This window comes from Hyperoodon ampullatus, assembly GCF_949752795.1.
Source record: "Hyperoodon ampullatus genome assembly, chromosome: 11".
Classification (NCBI taxonomy): Eukaryota; Metazoa; Chordata; class Mammalia; order Artiodactyla; family Ziphiidae; genus Hyperoodon; species Hyperoodon ampullatus.
Window position 1 is genome coordinate 34659610 of NC_136924.1, and position 17264 is coordinate 34676873.

Genomic DNA, 17264 nt, shown 5'->3' on the forward strand with positions numbered 1-17264 from the left:
ACTGAGCCATTCCTTTCTCCATGCTGTGCCCTTTACAAACTCTGCATCATTTCACCTACAACCCGCGAGGTAGGTATTCCTTTTCTCATATATAAAATGAGCAAACAGGCCAGAGAGACCAAGTGGATTCCTCAAGGTCACACAGCCAGCAAGGGTAGGGCAGGGCTGTCTAGCCGAGGGACCCAAATCAACACCACTGCGACAGACAGATCAAAGACCCTGCCCCGGTCAGGAACGACTTTGGCTGCACGTAACAGAAAACTGAACCAAGAGAGGCTTAAACAAATAAGGGTTTAATATTCTTACACAACCAGATGTTGGAAGGGACAGCTGTGGATGATTGTCTTGGCCTTTCCTTCATGGTTGCAAGGTGGCTGCCCTAGACCCAGACATCACACCCACATTCACAGCAGGCAGATGGGGTCTGGGGCTGCAAAACCTTCCCCAGAAGCCTCTCTATTGGCTTTGCTTAATTTGCACTAACAGACAGAGCTCTGGCTCTGGCCAGAGCTGGGTCATATAGTAGCTCCTAACAGAAAGGGAAGCTGGGAAAGTGAGCAAAAGGTTCATCATGATTGGCTAGGACCCATTCTGATTCATCATCTGGGTCTGGACATGCTGATGCTCCAAACAAAATCGGGTGGGGAGCAGGGACTGGAGACTGGTCAGCAATAACAGTATCAGCCGCAGACCCTGGATTCTGCCCTTCCTCTACCTGTGTCTCCTCGGTGGTTGGGGATCCAGCCGAGGAAGCCAGGAATGGGTGGCCCAGCACTTGACCCCGGGAGAGTGACTGAGGGACCAGAGGTGGGGGCTCTGACCACACCAAGGGACCCATATAATTCTCTGGAGAGTTAGGACTCCTGAGCCTGAGCAGCTCAAGGGCCCCTACCCTTGTTCAGTTCAGCCACCTAAGGCCCATGGAAGTCCAGCCCCTGAGGCCTCTCTGGCCCTCACATGGTGCACCTGGTCCTGGGCTGTCCAGCCCACCTCCCAGGGGTTTGGGATGCCTTTACCGCCAGCCACCATCCAATCCTGGGCCTGCCCACCACAGAGGCCCTGCCAGGGACTGCTGCCCACACAGGAACTGCCACGGGCCCTCAAGGCCACCTGGGAGGCTAAGGACAACCAACGGCTTCAGCTCAACCTTTGCCCGGAGGTTCAGGGTTCATCGGGCCACCAGCTGTGGGCACCAGGGAGTATCCGGGTAGAGGAGACAATGGAGGGAGCGGAACCTGTGGAGAGACCAGAAATGGACAAGACGGGTCACTCCCACGGGTTCCTGGGGAGCACGTCACAGAGATGCTCTGGAGCGCGGTTTTTCCACCTCAGCATGATGAACATTGGGGGCCAGATAATTCTGTTGTGGGGCTGTCCCGTGCATTGTAGGATATTTAGCAGCATCCGTGGACTCCACCCACTAGATGCCAGCAAGCATCCTCTGAGTCTTAACAATAAAAAATGCCCCCAGGGCTTCCCTGGTGGCGCAGTGGTTGAGAGTCCGCCTGCCAATGCAGGGGACACGGGTTCGTGCCCCGGTCCGGGAAGATCCCACATGCCACGGAGCGGCTGGGCCCGTGAGTCATGGCCACTGAGCCTGCGCGTCCGGAGCCTGTGCTCCGCAACGGGAGAGGCCACAACAGTGAGAGGCCCGCGTACCGCAAAAAAACAAAACAAAACAAAAAAATGCCTCCACACGCTGCCAATTGTCCCTTAGTGGGGGGCGTGGGGGGGGGAGTTGCAAAATGGTCCCTGGTTGAGAACCAGTGGTTTATAAAGACTTCAAAAGCCAGAGAAACCATGAAGAGGCCTCAGCTGAGGCCACACCCTCTGACCGCACATATCTGAGTCCCCAGTTGGCTCCAGCGCCATTAGGTAGCAACCTTTAGATTCTTAATCCTCAGGCTTTGAGAGAATTTAACACCAATTCTTAAACGTCTTGGCAGTATAGCCATAGCTTGCACACCTCCACTGATGGGAAGCTCACTCTATTAGAAGACAGCTCCTTTCCTCTTAGAAATTGAGCCAAACTCTGTCTCCTTGTAATGTCCAACTTGTTCAACACAGCCCTGGTCCTGGCAGCCTTGGGATAGCTGTGAGTCCTCTGCCCCCAGCCAGACAGCTCTGCAGAATTTCAGGGGCAGGAGTGCTGGCTCCCCTAAGGATTACCCTACAGGTAAATCCAAAGTCCAGACAGAGACTACAAGGCCTTCGGGGGCATGGGGGAGGGTGTTCCCTGCCACCTCCCCAGCTGAATCTGACACCACTCTCCTCTCTCCTCCCACATTCCAGTCACACTGGCTTCTTTTACTTCATTAAGTAGGTCTTGCTCCCCTGCCACAGTATGTCACAGGCTGTGCTCTTAGCTGCCCTACAGAAATCGGGGCTGGGGGTGGGATGGAGGGGGCTGGGCTGAGCAGCCCTAATCCCCCCAGGGAGTCTTTGGGGACAGAACTGGAAGGTGCCTAAGTGGCATTCTAGCCCCCATTCCAACCCTCTGTCCATCGAAAAGTATCATCAAAGAAACAAAGAGCCTAAGAAAGATTTTCTTTTCATTTCCCCATGAGCGCCTGGAGCTCCTCCATTAGAGCTTCACCTTTGCTCAGTGAAGAGAGCTCAGTCTTTCACAGTCTCCCGGAGGATCAGGCCTGGGAGAGCCCTTCAGATCCACATCGCTCAGCCTCCTGTGTTACAAATGGGGCGACTAAGGTCCAGAGAGGGCAAGGCACCTGCCCAAGGTCACACAGCAAGCCAGTGACAGAGCGGAGACTGAAATCCACTCCCTCCACTTCCAGCTCTGCGCTGTCAGCCACTGGCCTCTCTCACTTGCCTCCCTCCCGGCTCCCCCATCTTTGGATGCCTGGACGCAGGCCCCACTCCTCCCATCCTACAGTTTCAGCCTCCAGACCCACCTGGAGGAGTCCTCCTCAGGGGAGAAGGGGCCGTGGAGCTTAATGACGTTGAGTTTCCCCTCAAAGACGCCGTAGCTGAGGGTGACCTGCGCAGAGAGACACAGAGAAGACAGTGAAGGGTGCAGGGCGTCCCACTGGCGACACCACAAGGGGGCAGCATTTGGGCAGAAACAGAGAAGGCACAGAAGGCATTTTGAGGGGCACAAAAAGCCTGCCTCTGCACCTGAAATTCCACCGTCAGTAACGGGTGTTCCGCTGAGGGCCCCACCCCGCTCCCCTTTGACCATAATCCCATTTGTGCCCCCAACAGTCTAGTTTACTAGGGAGGCTGGAACGATTCCCTCATCTACAGATTGGGAAACTGAGGCTCAAGGGGGGAAAGCACCTTTCCAGGAAGTTGCATGCCTGAACGGAGGTTTCCTGAGACCCACTCTAGGGCCTGGGCAATCCATCTCCACCCAGAGCCTAAGGCCAGTCCACGAGAAAGGAGGATGCAGGATGATGACACCCGTCAAGAGGTAGTCAAGCACAGTGGTTAAAGACTGTGGGCTTAGGGGCCACCCAAGCAGGGTTCAAATCCCTCTCTGTCCTCTACTAGCTGTGTGCCACAGTTAGTTCCACTCTCTGGGCCTCAGTTTCTCCATCTGTAGAATGGGAATAATGTTAGGACTCACCCCCACGTCAATGCTGTGAGGAAGCAGAGAGTTAAAGAAGTTAAGGCCCCCAGTGTGGTGCCTGGCACAGCGGGGGATCTGAAAACCCCACCTTTAAGGGGCCCTGGTTTTGGCTGTCCAAAATCTGCCCCTCTTTCCTGGCTGTGATCCTAATGGGACCAATCTGCATCCCTGTTCTAGGCCTGGCCAATCAACTCTAACTCTAGGCACTGGTAGGAGACAGGTCATGTGACGCAAGTGGGCCATGTGACCAATGAGCACCAGTCCTGAGGTCTGGTGGAAGGAGGAGCTCTCTTCCCGTGGGTGGGGTGGAAACCAGGGGCTGCCCCCTTGCCAGCATGAGGGTTGAGCCTGCCTGAGAATGAGGCCAACGTGCGGGAGGGCACATGAGAGAGGACACAGAGTCTGAGCACCCAGACCCTGCCAGATCTAGCAAGTCAGGCCAAGCCCTCAGCTTCTCAGGTACGCGGGCCCATAAATGACCTTTCTGTTCAATTAGTCTGTTGCCTCTCTATCACTTGCAGCCAAAAGGGCTCTGACTCACACCATGAGGCAGAAGATCCCAGGGGCCTCACAGCCAGGACCCTCTACGAGGCTGGAAACCCATGAGTTGGAGGGCGTGTCTGCAAAGCAGAGCCAGTTGGACCTCAGCAGAGTCATTACTTGCCAGGTGGTGGGAGGGGTCCCTACCCCCCCACCCCCAGCCTGACATTACACTTGGATGTCCCTACTGAAGACCTGGTCCTTCCCAGTGACACCTGGGTGAGAAGGAAAAGCAGCAATCAGTAGACGGGTAAGCTTTGGTGAAGGAGAGGGCTGCCGATAGGCAGTTGAAAAGGACTGGCCCCTTCAGAGGGTGTGGGGAGGATGGGAGGTTGAAGAGAGGAGAGAGGGAAGGAGGTAGCATGTGGCGAGCTGGGTGGTCTGAACCTCAAGACGAGCTTCATCTCATGTGTGCTTCATCTCCAGCTGGCATTTGGGAACCAGATCAAATAATTTTAGCATCATAAATGCAGACCCTTGAGGGTTAGAGGTGGAGAGAGCTGAGTCACTGCATGCCCTCAAGGGGATCCTTTACCACCCTGAGCCTCAGTTTCTCCATCAATAGGGGAAAGCCCCCACAAACACCTTCCCCAGTGCCACCTGCCCCAAGGCTGGCTCACCTGCTTTGGGAGCTGGGCAGCCCCCAGCAGCTGCAGGGTCTCCAGGTGGGAGTGGAAGAGGGGGCTGGGCTGCAGGTGGCCGCCCAGCTTGCACTCGACGATGTAGCCCACAGTGCAGTCGTCAGGCAGCCGGATGAGGGCAGATGTGTCCACGAAGCGGGGGCCACTGAAGGACACAGTTATGCTGCAGCCACTGGCCTAAGGCCCTCGACACCTAGAGCCCTCCCTGCCTCCCTGAAGACTCTGCCTCCGCCCGGGCCAGCTGGGAAAACAGAGCTTGGCTCTAGCATCTGCCTCTTGCATACTGTGTAGCCTTGTGCAAGTCACAAGCCTCGGGGAGCCTCAGTTTCCTCTTCTGTAAAATGGGCATGATAATGGCCCTGCCCTCACAAGGCTGTTGTGAGGATTAAGTGGAGGAAAGGTGAAATGCAGCCCTTTATAAATGTATCCTTTCTTTCTCTCTCTTTCTTTTCATTCATTCACTCACTCATTCATTCATTCTTGAGTTTGAGCATCTACCTGCTGCCAGCCACCATGACACAGAGGCTGAGGACAAAGAGTTGAGAAAGAAATGCTTCCTGCCCTCAACAGCAGCCCAGATTCTGGAGAGAGACAGATAGATGAGCAGGTCATTTCAGAGGACTGGTACTAAGTCAGAGGGAAGCACGAGGTGTGGGGACACAGGGAGGACAAGGTGGATTCCCAGAGGATGTGGCAGTCTTTGTTTTCCTCTTTACTTAATCATGGCAGTAGCAGTTTTTAAACAGAGTCTTACAGGATGAGCTGGAGTCAGCCAGGTGCTGAGCAGGGAAGGAGCAGTGTTCCAGGCAAGGGCGTCACCTGACTGCATACCCCACGAACGCCCGGGGGTGCCAGGCGGGGCAGCTTGTCCCGCTGTGCGGGATGCCTGACCGAGGGGTCGAGTGGGTGCAGAAACCCAGCCGTTGCTCCCCTCCCCAGGCTGCACCTGCCCAGAGTGGGTACATTTTTCTAATTCACACAAATGTACCATAGAGGTGGACAGAAGCCTCGATGGGGGCACCCCAGGCACAGGGGTGACCCCTGGTTGTGTGTACATGCCTGCTGTCCACAGATTAGTATCTGGACAGCACTAGTATTCCTAGCACTAGTATGTCCTAGTATTAGGACAGCACTCCTGCTCCCAGCCAGGGCACAAACTGCCCCCGGAGGACCTCTCCCGTCCAGGGCAGGGCACGGCAGGCTGGTGTAGTGACAAAGCACGCAGACCTTAGAGCCAAACCCAGCACCTGAGTGACCTTGAACCATTTACTTTGCTTAACCTCTCAGCACCTCAGTTTCCTCAGCCAAGTAGAAATAAGGCCAACACCCCTTCCTCCCTGGGGGCTGTGATACTATTAGCAAAGCACAGGCCTGGCTCACAGTCAACCCTCAATTCAAGGTAGTGACACTGATGTGGCTGTTAATAACAATAGCCTGCTCGGCAGACCTCAAGAGGCTAGACCTTTCCCACGTCCTCTCTAGAATATCAGTACCCCCACCAGGTACTGAGGGCTTCCACTACTCCCACGATCCCCCTCAGTCTGAGCCCTCTAGGACCATCCCAGCTCAAATTCCACCTCTTCCAGGAAGCCTTCCCTCCTTTCCCCAAGCAGAAGTCCCTACTCCCTCCTCTGAGTGCCCCTCCAGTTGGCCTTCACCTCCCCTGTGACAGTGACAAGTCAGAAGAGGGCTGAAAACGGGACCTAATGTTTGCCGGGCTCCTGCCAGGTGCCAGCCCAGACACTTTTTCATTTAACCCCTACAACAACCACTGGCCATTGTATTATCAGGTCCATTTTACAGATGAGGGCACTGAGGCTCCCGGAAATTACACAGCTTGCCTGTGTGTGGCAGAGTGCACTAGGCGGTGTACCCCCAAGGGCATGGTGACAGGTGGCTTGCTCACCACTAACTGTGTAACTCTGTGATGCAGCGGGAATGAGAGGTAGTTTCTCCTGAGCTCGCTCTCAAGCCCTTCCTGCTGCAAAGGCCCCACCCACACACCAGCCAACACCCCCTCTCTGCACCCCCCCACTTCTTCCACCAGTCTCTAGGTCTCTGCTTACCTGGCCCATGGGGCCATCTTCAAAGCCAGTTTGCGGTTGATGCAGAAGCCGGCGCCCCCGGTGGCAAACCAGAACTGTACCAGCCTCTGCGGGGAGAGATGGGGAGGGCCAAAATGTAGGGTGAGCCTGGGGTGGGGGCAACAGCCAGGCTCCCCCTTACCCCCAACCAGCATGGCTCAAAACTTTTTATTTCACGTCTCACTAGAGTCTTCGTACAGCCTGACATTATTATGCCCATTTTATAGATAAGGAAACCGAGACCCAAAGTCACATAGCTATTTAAGAATGATGGGGACACCAATTAGACCCCAATCTGGCTGGATTTCAGTTAAAGAGGACACATATCATATTTGTCCACCCAGTTCACCTTATCCCTGTCCTCAGAGAAACATCCCCATGTGGTTCAGGAGGGACTGCCCAACACAGCACCTGCTCCCATAGGTCACGGATACAGGCAGGTGCCCCAGGAATGATGGATCACAGGACCACACCTTTGACCCAATGACTGGCTCAGCAACAGGCACATGACTCAGCCAGCCAATCAGAGTCCTCGCCTGAGTTCCATATGCTGTGAGGGAGAGATGCTTTTATAGGGTCACCAGTAAAGATAATCCTGATGCCATTTACACCGGGCCATGTACACTGGCCTCGCCACTCCCAACTCCTGGGACCAAGAAAACTTTTCTGGGCTTCCCTGGTGGCGCAGTGGCTGAGAACCTGCCTGCCAATGCAGAGGATACGGGTTCGAGCCATGGTCTGGGAAGATCCCACATGCCGCGGAGCAACTGGGCCGGTGAGCCACAACTACTAAGCCTGCGCGTCTGGAGCCTGTGTTCCGCAACAAGAGAGGCCACGACAGTGAGAGGCCCACGCACCGCGATGAAGAGTGGCCCCCGCTCGCCGCAACTAGAGAAAGCCCTCGCACAGAAACGTAGACCCAACACAGCCAATAAATAAATTAATTAATTAATTAAAAAAAAAAAAAGAAAGCTTTTCTGCAAAAGGAGAGAATGAGGTCTCATGGAGGAAAGAGAGAAGGGCAGGCAGGCCTGTGGGCCCCAAGGCCAGCAAACCCCTTGGCATTTCAATCTCAGCAACTAATACCACCCCTTTGGGGTGTAAACCACTTTCTGCCCTCACCCAACATCACCATGGCCCAAGGCCTCTTCTACCTCCTCTGTGAGGACCTGTGAATTCACCCATGAATTTCTTTAAGCCTTTTGAGAAACACTGAACCTTTTCAGCTGTCCCATCTCTTGGTCAAACAAGTGCCCTAAAGTTACCTTCTCCCAAGTACAGAGTTGGTGCTTCATTGATGCGTGTTGCATTGGGTTGGGTCACCTCCCATGATGCAGCAGTGAGAAGAGCCGTGGGCAGGGAGCTGGAAAGTGGAGAGGCCCCCGCCTCCTCCACTGCACAGCTGTGTAACCTTGAGAAAGTTCCTGCCCCTCTCTGTACCTCAGATTTGTCACCTGTGAGTACAACATTGGCTCCAGTTCTGAAATCCGATGGTTCTCCTGGCCCAGAGGTGTCCTCTTCCTAAAGACCTCTACGAGCTTACTTCTGGAAACTCTGCCCTCTTAGAGAGAGGTCAGGCCTCAACCAGGCAGAATGAATGGTTTCTTGAGGACCTGACACACAGGAGGCGCCCAATAAATGCTTGTTTAATGAATTAATGAGGGCAGGGCTTCCACTCCCAGAGAACTGTAGCAACATTAGCAGCGACCATGCAAGCGCCTAACCCTGAGCACTGACTATGCAGAGCCCTGTGCTGCAGGTGAGGTGACCAAGGTGCACAGAACTGAGGTCACTTGACTGAGGTCCCAGAGCTGGGACTGACTCCAAGCCCGAGCCCTTGCCCCCTTTGCTGTCCCACCCTGCGGGATGCCAGGGTCTAAACAGGCCAGGACACTTTGGAGCAGAGTCCTGGGATCCCGTTGGTGGGGTGTCTGACAAGGAGGGCATTCATGCACGTTGTGAGGCTGGGGACTGGGTGTGCCCAGGACTGGGTGTGTCCTGAACCAGCACAGGAAGAACATAGTTCAGAGATGAGGCTGTGCTGAGTCGGGTGCTGATTGATAACACTTACTAGCGTCCACCACGTGGCAGATCCCGTTCCAAGCCCTTGGATAGATGACCGCATTTAATTCTTCTTTTGCTCCCAACGGCTCTATGAGGTAGTGACTATTTTCACTGATTTTACAGATAAGGAAACCGAGGCACAGAGAGGTGAGGTGACTTCATTCAAGGTCACAAAGCCAGGAGGTAGCAGGGCTGGTGTGTGAACCCTGGGAGTCAGGTTCCAGAGCGGAGCTCTCAAACCCTTAGGTCAGGGGTGAGGGGGTGTGGGAGTCTGGAGGACCCCGCGGCTCACCTGGCATCAGCTCGCTCACACACGCTCCCCCAAGGCCCAGGAAGATTTAATTAGGGCTCAGAGGCTGATTAGCTGCAGGTAATTAAGGTTCTGTGTTCCCTGCTCTTGGTTTCCCTAGTGAAGCAGATGGTGAACCCTGGGAGGGAGAAAACCCCACAAGTGGCCCAGCTCCCGCTCCAGGCACCACGTCTAGAGAGGGGGACCCACGGCCTGACTCTTCACAGGGCCCAAGGGAGCCCTAGGGGCAAAATCTGGCGACCTAAACCTGTCCATTCAGGTCTGGAGTTGAAGCTGGTGCTGGGAAGGAACGCTGTTGTGCCAGGTGTCAACTCAGTTGCTGGTTAGTGAAATCTGGAGAGAGGAGGGGTGTCTAGAGGAGAGGAGGGGAGGGGAGGGTTCAGGGGCTCCCGGCAGCCACAATTTACTACCCGGCCCAGCAGATTCAGCATTTTAACAATCTGTACAACTACATGGTGATGCCAGGTGGCTAGCAGCCCCACCGTGGAGTCAGGAAGCCTCATCTCACCCACCCGCATGCTCACTGTGTGACCAGGACGACCCACTGCTCCTCCGTGGCCAAGGCCCTACTAAGTGCCAGTCTCTGTGCCTTACCTGCATTATCTCAATCTCCCCATTTCATAAAGGAGGAGACTGAGGATCACAGGCGAAGCCACCAGCCCAGACACACCCGGATGCAGCCAAATCTGAAACCCAGAAAACCCACCGGACCCCTCCACAGCCCCGCCCCCGAATGGCCCCGCCCCGCATGGCCCCGCCCCCGGGGCCAGCGGCCAATGCACAAAGGAAGCAGCGAGGGAACCGACCGTGCGGTTGTTCGGCTGCGGCTCAGAAGCGTGGATAGGCCGGTTCAGGCTGGGCCGGCCGATGTAGACGTCGCGGGTCCACGGGAAGGTTTTTAGCAGCTTCAGCAGCGCCCTCGGGTTCAGGTAGTTGTCGTCATCCACATGACAGAACCACCTGTGGGGATGGAATGCGGGACAGTGAACTTGGAGGGGGTTCCCAAGGGCTGCCAGCCAGCCAGACTCCGCCCTGCGCCCTCATAATCAGTCAACAGACTTATGGGGTGGGGGAGGCTAACATTGAAGGCACTGGTGTGTTCTGTGCCAGGCAGCGTCTGGTGTAAGCTCATGAGGAAGTTGTGCCCACTTCACAGGTGGGAACCAAGACTCAGGAAGGTTAAGACACTTGCCCAAGGTCACACAGACAGTGAATAGCAGAATGTGAATCCCATCTGTCTGTCCAGAGACAGACCCCAGCAGGCCTTACATGTGATTAAATTCACAGGGCCCGGACAACCTTACTTTTTTGACGAGACACCTCATTTAGGAACTGGCCTGAGGCAAAGGTCACGCCTGCCCCCAAAGACCAAGGTGAACTCACCTCAGTCCACTGGCCAAGAAGGCATCAAACTCAGCAGCCATCTTGCAGGACAGGGCAGGGTGGCTGTGCTCCGCAGAGCAGTTGGTGACCACGAGATGGGACCCTGAAGAAGGGAGGACAGGTCAGGGGCCCCTGCCCAGCTCCTCCCAACAGCCCTACACAGTGTGAGAATGCAGAGGAAGGCGGGGCCTCAGAAAGCCTGGAGCAGTGTATCCAGTCCCATTTTACGTATGGGGAAGCTGAGGTCAGGGAGGGCTGACCTGCCCAGGACCCTGGAGCTAATGGACAGTAGGCTGGGCTGGGACCCAGGTGTCCAGGGTCTTGTCTAGCACAGTCCCTCCCCACACCCATACCCGTTTCCAGGGAAGAAGGCTGCTCCCCTCCTGGGCAAAAGGGGAATCCCCATGTGACAAGGGTGGGCAGCCCTGTTTCCTGGGGAACCCCAGGCCAGGGGACAGCCACCCCAGCTTTCCCTGGCAATAGCCGAGGGGCCCCCAACCCACCCAGAGTTACCCAGTCTCTCCTGGAGGCCTTCATCCAAGCTGTCGGTGAAGATGAACGTCTAGGAAGGAGAAAGGAATCAGGACTGGGGTTGGCCAAGGAGAGCCCCGGGCAGCGCACAGCCCACCACAGCCAAGTCCAGGTGGACACACACATGGCAGACCTCTGTCCTCCTTCAGTGATGGACACACACCCCTCTCACAGTCACATGCTCCTTTAGGACAACATGACTTTCTCAGCTACCCAACCCCCCCCATACAACACACACAACCCAGCTTTTGTACAACTTCGCAGTATACACCAGCCCATCAGTCTCACACTCAGCCCCCTTACAGACCAGCACCCACAGGGTCCCTACCAGAGTCACACACCCTTAGCAGAATCACACCTTCATCAACCACACACACACACACACACACATCACATCACACACACACATCATACATACACACACATCACATCACACACACATCACACACACCACATAACACACATCACACATCACATCACACACACACACATCACATCACACACACATCACATCACACACACATCACATCACACACACATCACACACACATCACACACACACATCACATCACACACACACATCACAGTCCCGCTTGGCTCCTCCACATATACAGAACCCTAAACACTTGTTCAGTAGACAGACCCACACACTAGGACACCAAACTACTTAGGGTGACGGTCATGACTTTCACAGCCACACAAACTCCCTGTGCAAGTGTCGGGGCCCTTACACATCTCTCAGATAGGAGAGGTGACCCACCAACAGCATTCATACACCTGGTCCCCCATGACCTCACTAAACCTCCAGACAGGTGTTACGATCTGTCCCCTTCGCAGATGGCAAAACGGAAGCTAAGTGATGGGGCAAGGCGGTGCGGTTGGCAGGAGGAGAGCTAGGATTTGAACCTAGCCCGGACCTCTCCCCGCCCTCAACTCCCACTAGAGCCAGACTTTTCCCTGGGGGTCTAGCAGGCACCTCAGACTGAGGGCGAGAACCCCGAGCACCCAAGCACCCCCAGACCTGGGCTCCTCTCACTCTTCCCCATCTTGCTGGAACCCAACACCTTGGGGTCACCGTGCCTCCTCTCTTTCTCTCACACCCACATCCAGTCTGTCAACAAATTCTGTCCACCCAACTTTCCAACTGCCCAGGGTGCACCCTCTCCCTGCAGCCTCCGCGGCCAGCCCTCGGTCCTGCCCACCCTCGTCACCTCCTGCCCGTTTGGCTGCAGTCACCTTTTCCCTGCTCCCTGCTCTGTCCTGCCCCACCCCAAGTCTGTTTTCAACACAGCCCCCGGGGGAGCCTGTAAAATAAGTCAGACCTTTCTTGCCCTGCTCCCTGGCAAACTTTTGCCACCAAACAGTCACCCAGATAGCGGAACTCTCTCAAGTATGGAGCGTGGGCCAAATGGGCCAGGGAATGCCTGTGAATGAATCGGTGGGGGGAGGCGGAAGGGAGGGGTCCCCGCAGCAGGGCCCAGGGGCTGAGCAGGGTGCATGAGGCTGGTGTTTCGGTCCCTGGGAATCCTGAGGTTGGCACAGAGCGGCAGGCAGCTTCCTCTGAGCTGAAGGTTGCCTTTGATTTGTTCAAGGAGGGACTCTGACAATGGTTAAAACCTCGCGGGAAAACAAAGGGACAGACAGCCTGCTAGGGTCAGGGGAGGGGTGGCGGGGGGCCATCTGCTGCAGAGGAGGGGAGATGTGGGGCCATTGTTGCTCCCCCATCCCCCACCCGCCCTCCTCGAGGACTGTGGGGAAGAGGAAGACCCCCCCTGAATCACAAAACGTGCCTCCCCCAAGCCCACCCCCTTTGCCTGGGACAAAGGCCCCACACGAGCCCAGCTCGCTGCCACAAAGGCCCACCTGCCACCCGGCTGCCTTAACCAGCTGGGGCGGGTGCCCAGCCCTGGAGTTAACCAGCTCAGGACCACTGCTGATAGCAGAGCTGAAAGAGGCTCCGAGACCCTCCTGCCCTGTGTGGCTGGGGAAGCTGAGGCTGAACGGTGGAAGGCCTTGGCCAAGGTCACAGGAAGAGATGAGCCAAAGGGGGCCCAGATGCAGTGGCAACTGTGGGTCTCTCTGTCTCCTCTCCTCTTCCTCTGAGTATCTTTCCTTTTTTCAACTCTGCCTTAAAGGACAAGATTTCTAGACTCCGCCCCTTGTGCTAGGGGCAGGGGTGGGGGGAGGGTGAGTGTCCAAATGAGTGAATTCATCTCCTACCTCTGCTTAACCTTGCTCAGTTTCCTCACCTGTAAACTGAGAATATCAATACCTACCACTCAGGTTACTGTGAGGGTTCTATAGAGTGATGCACCCGATACGCTGTCACTTAGATGCTGAGCAGCTGGCAGGACTCCCTCTGGCTGCCTGGTTAGCATCTGGGATTGAGCTCAGGGCACAGAGGGGGGCTGCTTGCCTCTCCTCTGCTGGCCTGGTCCTGCCAGGCCCAGACACCCAGGCTGGAGGTCCAAGTGACTAGGCAGCTCTGGGATCCCGGGTCTCAGCAGAGAAGGAGGGGCCCCAGCGGGAGATGGCAGCCGGGTCCTACTGGGCTCTGCCCCCTTAGGCCTTTGGGGCAAGCACTTCCTCCTCTCTGGCCTCAGTTTCCTCATCCGGAGAAAGCGCACCACCATAGTGATCAAGACGAAACAGGAAAGGGCCTCTGACCACGTGAGGCTGTGCTCCCGGGTACACACAGACACAGCACCATAAACAGGAAGGTCTGCAGGGAGGGCCAGGCTTGGCGGCTTCCGCAAGTGGAACCAGAATCGAGATCCCAAGATGAGAAGCTGTGCAGAGCCCCAGGGAAGAGCCTTGGGTGCTGGGGGTACAGCAAGGAAAGGGTTAATCCAGGGTGCTAGGAAATCAGGGCAGGGGTGCCCCCTCCCCAGGGGGCCCTGGCCTCTTCCAGGCACCACCTCCCCGCTCCTTGGTCTCCAGGAGCCCCCAACCCCCTCCGAAGGCTCGTCACTTCCACTGAGCCAAAGTGGGGACAGTGTGTGTGTGTGTGTGTGTGTGTGTGTGTGTGTGAGAATCTGCCTCTCCACCTCCCCCAGGGATGACTCCCAGCACCCCCGAATCACTGTCTTTGCTTGAGGAGGGCACTGGATGTGAGGACGGGAAGAGCCAGAAGGGATTCAGCGTGTCAGAGCCACCTCCCCAGAATGACAGAAGCCACGCAGCCCTGTGACACACACGCCTCTTGTCACGGCACATCTAACACTGACACTGGCTTCATGCAGGTGAGCATGCACGCGGGTGTACACACACACACACACACACACAATCCCACAGGCCCGGCAGACCTCTGCCCTGACCTCTTGCCCACCACTACCTCAGCCACCACCATCACAGCACACACCCCACCTCCCTCGCTCGGGAAGTGCCCCACAGGAAATGGAGCACAGAAGGTGCGGTGCCACCGCCCTGGGCACACCCTGGGCAGCAGAGGCGTGGGGGCAGGGGCTGTCAGGAATTCTGAAGGGATGCCGCCCCGCCGCTGTCCCCAAACAGGCCCCCCCCAGACTGTCCCCTCCTCAGCGGCTCAGTCCCTGTGCTCCACGCTCACAGCCAGGGCAGAAGGAGAGCACCCAGGGCCTGGACAGGGGGCGGCCTGGCCTGGGCACACGTCAGAGTCAGGACCTCTCGGGGGCCTCTGTCCCAGCTGCCCAACACCCCCCATTGCCCCCGATGCCAGGCTGGGCCAGGGTGGGCAGGAACGAAACCTGTGCCAGGACAACCAGGGAATAGAGGGACCACCCACCAGAAGGGACCCAGGAGCCTGGGGTAGAGGCCCAGCCTGGCCCCAAAAGAAATGAAGCAGTGGGCCCGAGAAGCACCTGGCTCCGGGGCCAGCAAGGGACACAGTCAGGGCCGCAGGAGCCCCCGATCCTCCCAGAAAGGAGCGAGAAGACAGCCCAGGTGGGGCAGGTGGGTGAGCAGCTTCTCCCTCGAGGCCGCCAGGGACCCCAGCTCGGTAGAAAGTCCTCTGTGAGTCCCTCAGACCAGAGGCCACTCCTGGGGCCCGCAGTCACCCGCTTGTCACCTGTTCCCTGGTCCTGGAGACCCACGTGTCGAGCAGCAGCTCCAGGCGGGAGCGATGGAAGGCCCGGGTTGTCTTGACTGCGATGAAGACATCGTGCATCTGCAGCTCCGGGGGCTGAGAGCTTGGCGGGCTCAGCCCGGGGGCCTCCGGCACGCCCTGCGGGGATGGGCTTGAGTGATACCGGAGGGAGAGGAGCCCCACGCACAGAAGGGTGAGGAGGACTCCAGCCAGGCCCCGGAGGAGCTGGCACTGCATTGGCCCTGGGACCCCAGACGGCTCAGCCCCCAAATCCCAACCAGACGGGGAGGGGAGGCTGGTCAGGCGGGAGCCCCGGCAAAGGCAAAGGTCTGCCAGGCATGGGGGGCAGGCCAGGAGGGGAGAGGTGGGAGTTGGTGCTCTGGACCCGGAGGCCGAGCCATGGCAGCCCCGCTGCCGCTGCCGCCAGCCCTCCACCTGCTCCCGGGCCCTCCCTCCCACTGCCGGCTCTGGGGCGCCTGGCCCCGCCCCTGCCTCCAGGGCAGCCCAGGGGCGGGGCCGGCCCAGAGGAGCCCAGAGGAGCCCAGAGGTGGCTGAAAAAGTGTCACCGGCTGAAGGGACAGCCCGGCCCTGCCCGCTGCTGCAGTGGGGGTGGGGGCAACAACAGCCCCTCCATGCCAGGTGGAAGGGAGGGGCCCTCCAGCCTTCCCACTCCCCAGAGACCCCGGCTAAGTTCATTCAATACCCAGTATCTTCTGGTGTCCAGCCTCCCAGCTTTTGCTCACACTGTTCCTCGCCCTGGATGCTTTTCCCCAGCCCCCACCATCCTCACCCACGTTCCTTCCACCAGGCTTAATTCTATTTGGACTTCAAGGTTCAGCTCAAGGGTTCCCTCCTCCAGGAAGCCTCCCAGCCTCTGGGGCTCCTACAGTATTTAGCTCAGTTCCTCTGGTCTTCACAACAGTGTTAGAATTATTTCCAGTTCATAGCTGGGCACATAAGGCTCAGAATGATCTAAGATGATCCAGCAGCTCAGCCACAGAGCCAGGTAGAAGCCAGGTCGCTGGCCCTCGTCTGGCCCACCAGAGGCCCCTGAGGGTGCCTGTCCTGCTGTGGCCCACTGCAGCCCATCTTGCTCAGCAGTCTTTATTGCTGCCTCTCTCCCAGCCAGGCCAGTGGACAGAGGACCTTCTGCAGCTACCACCTCCGTCTTGTTTTGTACAAGATCACTCATATCTTGTCCTCCCTCCGCTAGAACACTGATGGCTCCCATCTCCCTCAGAACAAAAGTCAAAGATCAGACACCAGCCTACAGGCCCTGTGTAAGGGGGGCCCTGTTACCTCCAACCCCATCTCCTACCATCTTCCCCGTGCTTCCTCACTCCAGACCCAGTGGGCTTCTGGCCAGTTCAGGGACACACCCACCTCAGGACCTTTGCACATGTTGTTCCTGCCTGGGTCTCTCCCTAGAGATCCATACACCTCACTTGAAACAGGTGACTCTTTCAAGTTTACACACAAATGTCTTCTACGTGAAGCCTTCCCAGACCACTTTATTTAAATTGGAATCCCTTCTCCTCCGTCCTTCGCAGCCCCCCCAGGCCCCTTTTTCTGCTGTGTTTTCTCCATAGCACTTTTCATCTTCCAACATCCTGTATATTTTATTTATTGTCTGTCTTCCTCATGAGAATATCAGGGCAGGGATTTCTGTTTATTCACTGAATCCCCAGTGCCTAGAACAGTGCCTGGCACATGGTAGGAGCTCAATCAATATTTGTTAACTAAACACAAGAAAGTACCAGATGGCTGGTGAATTTCATCAGCCCCATAAAGGGAGACGAAAGGAAAAGCAACCCTTTTGAGTCACCGTTCTATGGGCCAGCCCCGTGCCAGGCCCCTTCACAGTCTGTCTTCTCAGGATGGCATCACCAAGGGATGATCCCGTGCTTCATGCCACACAAACCAGGGTTCAAATCCTGATTGGGGCACTCCCTAGCTGTGTGACTCTGGGCAAGTTACTTCACCTCTCTGAACTTCACTTTCATTTGTCAGATGGGGACAAAAATAAGACTTGGTGAAGATTAAAGGATTGGTGGGCTTC

At 56.7% G+C, this 17264-nt stretch overlaps 1 protein-coding gene across 2 annotated transcripts; it reads right to left on the reverse strand.

Annotated features, from left to right (window-relative positions):
• Positions 1-1168: 1168 nt before the first annotated feature.
• On the reverse strand, positions 1169-15442 carry MFNG (MFNG O-fucosylpeptide 3-beta-N-acetylglucosaminyltransferase; the record flags this gene model as incomplete). 2 transcript variants are annotated; one of them, XM_079714595.1, is made up of 8 exons in its annotated part: positions 1169-1235; positions 2913-2998; positions 4750-4915; positions 6837-6922; positions 10035-10188; positions 10612-10714; positions 11125-11173; positions 15188-15442. In XM_079714595.1, the coding sequence occupies 8 exons, from the start codon at positions 15440-15442 to the stop codon at positions 1169-1171; spliced, it is 966 nt and encodes a 321-aa protein (XP_079570721.1). The 2 variants fall into 2 exon arrangements, with proteins under 2 accessions (XP_079570721.1, XP_079570722.1); XM_079714596.1 differs by lacking the exon at positions 11125-11173 and having other exon boundaries at positions 15181-15442.
• Positions 15443-17264: the final 1822 nt, after the last annotated feature.